The following is a 6,000-nucleotide window of genomic DNA, read 5'->3' on the forward strand; positions in this document are numbered from 1 at the left end:
AGCAAAGGGACGCATATTATTTACACTTGCAGACCATTAGCGGATCATTCGTATTACACAACACGTCAACCACATTATCCCAGAATGAGCAAAGATTGCGGATGATGCACAAAAGCATGACATTTGTTACAGCTGCTGCTGCTACTGCTACTACTACTACTGCTGGTTTAAAAGATAAAGAAGTAACAAGATAAAAAAAAAGCGTTGCTCCTGTCCCTGAACGCCCCTTCTTTTTCTTTTTCTTTTACGATCATCATTTGCCACCACCACCACCACCATCATCATCATCATCTCTCTACTTAATCACCCCTGATTTATTTCGCGTATACACATACAGCACACACTTTTATACATTTGTTCTTTTTCTCTCTCTTTTGTGATGGATCCGCTTGATGAATCGCCAACAACTCCTCTTCCTGGAACACCACCATCACCTGGCACCGAAAGGTCACCAACACTGGTAGAGTTCCCAGCACCCAACTTTGGATCGTCCAAACCCGGTTCCCATGACGGTGGCAAGAATGCAGCTACTCCTGATCGCGTGGTGGTGAAGCAGCAGCAATTCAATGTCGACATTAGCAAGGCGGATCAGAAGGCGATTGCGACGACGCTTGCAGCAGCACTTGAGGAGACGATGCGCAATGGAGATATATCATCTGACAATGTAAAAAAGAGCAGCAGCTGGTGGACCCGATTGTTACCCAAAAAGTTGAGGGATGCAGGATGGCTGATTATACCCAATCAAGAGTATTGCGAAGAGTGGTGTCAGCATGCAGGCATGATCATGTTTTCAGTGATATCGACATGGATGGTGACCAAGATGGGAGGGGGACTTCCAGGCTGTTTGATCGTGGGTGGCATACTCGGTAAATGTTTATTATAATGCAACACAACTTGACACACATACACTGACATTAAACTTTATTCAGTAACCTGTTACAGACGATCTTTACGACGCCTCAAACGCAATGCAAAAAGCGACTTGGAACACGCCATGATTGAACAACGCATGTTGACCGATTTCAGTGAAACGGCCGATTGGCTTAATCACTTTGTACAGCGCTTTTGGCTTATTTATGAACCTATTCTCTCGGCTCAAATCATCGGCATTGCCGATGCTATTCTTATTGAATCCACTCCTTCCTTTTTGGACTCGATCCGTTTATCCCAATTTACACTCGGCAACCGACCCTTCCGGATTGACAGCATAAAGACTTACCCCCGTACTGAGCCCAATGTTGTGGTACGTAAACCAATGCATATCATATCATGTTGTACGCCTACCTCACCCACCCCCTCATCATTATAGTGCATGGATTGGGATATCTCATTCACTCCCACCAATGTCCTCGATATGACTCAGCGTGATCTCAAGGCCCATGTGCGTCCCAAGATTGTACTCACCATTCGCGTCGGCAAAGGTCTTCTTGGTGCAGGCATGCCCGTCCTATTGGAAGATTTATCATTCAAGGGAAAGCTACGTTTGACATTGACCTTGTCAAAAAAATTCCCACACATCAAGACGGTTGAAGCATCGTTCCTGGAAAAGCCTCATTTTGATTATGCACTCAAACCTGTCGGAGGTGAAACCTTTGGCTTTGATATCAACAATGTAAGTCATCTTGTATTGTAATGTAATATACGGATGATGGGTTGGTGTGAGAGAAAAAAAAGAGCCTTATGCATGTGTGTTATTAGATCCCGGGACTGCAAACATTTGTGCAAGAACAAGTTCATGCAACTCTAGGACCAATGATGTACGCTCCCAATGTATACAAGTTGGATGTGGCGGGAATGATGGCCGGCACCACCGATATCCACTCAGCCAATGGTGTCCTGGTCATGACCATCTACAATGCAACCAATCTCAAGGAGGTCGACTTGTTTGGCACCATTGATCCATACATCACTTTCCATGTTGGCAATACTCGTAATGCTGAACTTGCACGCACGTCCATGTACCATGATACGAGCAATCCACGATGGAATGAGACCCACTTTATCTTATTGAACAACCTTGATGACACGCTCTATCTCCAAGTCATGGATTACAATTCTGGTTTTCGTGATTCACAAATTGGTGTTGCTGAATTTGATTTGACTGAGGTGGAGAATGCAGCACGCAAAGCTGTACAAGGATTGCAATTGACCGTGCTACGTGGTGGAAGACCTGTTGGTCAAGTGGCATGCGACATGCGTTATTTCAGTGTCTCACGCCCTGTGCATGATGCCGATGGTGCTGTTACGATGCCAGCTGCTGATTCAAATAGCGGCGTGTTACAACTCACTGTGAATGAATGCAGTGGCCTTGCAGGCGATTACGTCAATGCCTCTACTATTGTACGTGTCAATGGACGTGAAAGGATGCGCACAGCGGTGTTCAAGCGTAGCAGCCACCCACGTTGGAACAAATCCGTTGAGATTTTTGTGGCCGATCGTACAAAGATGGAATTATCAGTGACGGTGGTGGATAACAAGGAATTCGCTGATGATGAAGTAATTGGTCGTTGGAGAATGATGCTTGAAGATTTGCTGCAACAAGTCCCAATGGGTGTTGGATGGTGGGGTCTTAAGGATGGTCCAGGCCATATCAACCTATCAGCTACTTGGAAGCCCATTGTCATGGCAGACATGTTTGCCACCCCAGCCATGCCTTCAGGTCAACAACGAAATCCTATTGGTGTGGCACGATTGCATATTCATGCAGCACGTGAATTGGTCAATGTGGAAGCAGTGGGCAAATCCGATCCTTATGTACGCGTTCTCTCTGGCACACAAGTACGCGCACAAACCGAATATCGTGATGATGATTTGGATCCTGAATGGGACACCACCTTATATGTGCCCGTGCATTCCATTTATGAAAACTTGGTGCTTGAAGTCATGGATTTCAATAGCATCACCAGTGACGTATCCATGGGCTTATACGATTTGTCTCTCAAGCGCATTGTCAAGGAACATGCTATGGCGGATGGTCAAACGTATCATGAAGCATGTGGCGTCTTCGATGAATGGGTGGATCTCAGCAGCCCTGATCGTACAGTGGAAAATGACATGGGCCAATTACACATTACAGCTTCCTTTATCCCTGTAATGCAAACACGTACCATTAACACCACCAATGATGAAGACGAGCAAGTTGTGGTGGTACAACCTCCCAAAGATCTCCATGGTGAACGCATCAAGTATACGACTATTCAGGATGAGGGTGACCAACAACAAGTGGATTTGATGGCATATGAATCAGGCGTCTTGTGTGTCACTGTGAATGAAGTCAAGCTTCCAGAACCCATCAAAGCCAAGGTTGATCTTTTATTGGATTCGAATGACCCACAATTTACTACCACTGAACGCAAGGCGGGTCAACTTTTCTTTAATGAAACAGGCGATGCATTCGTTAAAGAGCTTGACTTTTCAAAGTTGATGGTGCGTGTGCGTCCTGGTCGTGGTGAAAAGGTGGATGGTGGCCTTGGATACTACAACATTGCTGTGCGTGAAATTGTGCGTCGCATCATGGCTGGCAACGGTGACCAACAAGCGTTTGATCTTATTGATGGCAATGGTGGTTCGGTTACATTGAGCTTCAAGTTTATTCCTGTTGTCCATTTTAAATTGGATGCTAAGGAAAGCTTAGAAAGTAAGTGTGTGTTTGTGGTCTATGTGCGTCACATCAAGGCATTTTATTCACTCATCCTCTTAATAATAGATCAAGGCAACCTCACTGTCACCGTACTATCAGCATCCAATTTACCAGCTGTTGACCGATCTGGCACCAGTGATCCATTTGTCGTGTTTTACTTGGATGGTCAAAAAGTACACAAGACCGAAGTTTACAAGAAGCAACTTGATCCTAAATTCAAGGACGAGGTGTTTACTGTTCCTGTGGTATGTGCACTACCAAACATTGACGCAGATGATATTAACGATTACTTTTATGCAGCCCAACCGCATCGATGCTAAACTAACGGCCGAGGTATATGATTGGGACCAATTTGGTAAAGATCGCATGATGTGCGAATGCGAGATCCTTTTCGGTGCCAATGACCTCGAAAGCTTTGCTGCAAGAAACCTTTCGTTCAAAATGAAGGACCATCCACAATCATCACTCAAAGCTCGTTTACTATGGCAGCCCCAATTATTGGCACGCAAGCGTACTGGTAGTCAGCTATTGTTCAATGCTACTACACGCATGTTTACCTCAGCACCTGGTGCTGTCTTTGGTGTTGGTAAAGACGTCTTTGGCCACAGCATGTCAGCTATCAAACGATTTAGCACCAATGCAAGCTCGATCAGCACAAAGATTATGGAGGAAAGTGAACCTCTTGAATCGCTTCAAGGCACAGGTGAGTTGATTGATCAGCCACACACACGTCTTTTATTGACATTGGGATATGATACATAGCTGCACTCCAAGTGACATTGGTGAGCGCACGACGACTCAAGGCAATGGATCGATCGGGTACAAGTGATCCTTACGCTCGTGTTTCGCTTGATGATAAAGTTATCCACAAGACACGATCCATGAAAAAGACATTGCATCCAGAATGGTACGTATGAGATGAGATGAGAAAAACGGTCGCTCACTATCATTGACGCCTCCATTGTATGTAGGAATGAAAACTTGCGTACGAGAATCATCAATGACAGCAGCAAGCCCGCCATGCTCGAAATCAAAGTCAGGGATTGGAATACTTTTACGGATGTAGATATTGGCGAGTGTACTTTTAACGTATGGGATCTGATCCAGAATGACGCCTTATTCTACGATGGATGGCTTCCACTGCAACCTGAAGGCACAGGCGAAATCCATATCCGTGTACGATTGATGCAATGATAACGCTATCTACTCCAATCATTCACGTTGTTTTCTTTATGTCCATACAATGATACCAACATCCATTAAAACAATGCAATCATTTTTATTATGTGTGATGTGAAGATTTTATGTAGATGTAATTGCCAAAAGATTGGAAGTTCATTATAGCATCATTGCACACAGCAGATATCAATATAGTGGAAGTTTGCGAGCGAAGCAAGTGGCTGGCCGCTAGTTTAATGTTATGTGGAGTGCGGATATAGACAAAGCAAAGGTTCAGATTCGGGATAAGATGACTGGGAAATGAAAACGTGTGCTGCTAGTCTGACACATCGAAAGCCTGGATGTTTACGTGGATGCTGAATCAAGTGGTATATGCAATTCTTCAATATTGTGCTATAATGTAGATGGGAGCCACGTTACTATCCTCACTGGAAGCACGTAATCGATTATACCTACCAAGCACTCATATGAGTTGATGCACTCCAAAACCTGAAACGATGGTCGTTATGAGATGCTTTGCTGTCTCTCTGATCTTGAGATACGCCAGCAATACTATAGCCGAATGGTTTCCATTAGTACCTTTCAAAATGCAATAATACCTTCCTGGATCCATCAACAATATCCGGATTGGTCACCGATAGGAGAAGCGAGTAGAAGGGGAAGGATAAAGAAAACGGAAAAGACAAAGAGTAAGAACAAGAAAAATGGAAAAAAGAAAAGTAGAAACGTCATCCGAGCACTCATGAGAGGGACATCTCGCTAGGGCGATACCAACGAGGCCATCGAGCACCACAGGCAACTCTTGAGCACCCATGAGAGGGACATCTCGCTAGGGCGACACCAACGAGGCCATCGAGCACAACAAGAACGAAGCTGGAAAAGGGAATGGAGGCAAATACTGTGACGCTTCCTTCCTCTTCTTTTACCACCAAATTGCTGCGCATCTGAGCGTGAAATTCTCGTGCTGCATATAGCATTGTATGCATGAGTGCTTCTTGCCCGCTTACACTTAGCAATGACAGACTTCGCCATCAAGCATAAAGAAGGTAAACTTGAAAGCTATTTATATTGATATGATGATCTAATATACTATTCTAATATACTATAGTCATTTGTCCCGCCATTGAAGAGCTGAAACGAGTACGAGTAGGAATGATGACGGAGGACGACTACGACGATGG

At 44.6% G+C, this 6,000-nt stretch overlaps 1 protein-coding gene across 1 annotated transcript; it reads left to right on the plus strand.

Annotated features, from left to right (window-relative positions):
- Positions 1-379: 379 nt before the first annotated feature.
- On the plus strand, positions 380-4,834 carry O0I10_012715 (uncharacterized protein; the record flags this gene model as incomplete). Its single annotated transcript, XM_058492603.1, has 8 exons — positions 380-866; positions 930-1,243; positions 1,310-1,612; positions 1,699-3,637; positions 3,707-3,885; positions 3,941-4,343; positions 4,403-4,547; positions 4,612-4,834. The coding sequence occupies 8 exons, from the start codon at positions 380-382 to the stop codon at positions 4,832-4,834; spliced, it is 3,993 nt and encodes a 1,330-aa protein (XP_058336641.1).
- Between the last annotated feature and the right edge of the window lie 1,166 nt (positions 4,835-6,000).

This window comes from Lichtheimia ornata (assembly GCF_029851405.1).
Source record: "Lichtheimia ornata isolate CBS 291.66 chromosome Unknown scaffold00149, whole genome shotgun sequence".
NCBI classification, from domain to species: domain Eukaryota; kingdom Fungi; phylum Mucoromycota; class Mucoromycetes; order Mucorales; family Lichtheimiaceae; genus Lichtheimia; species Lichtheimia ornata.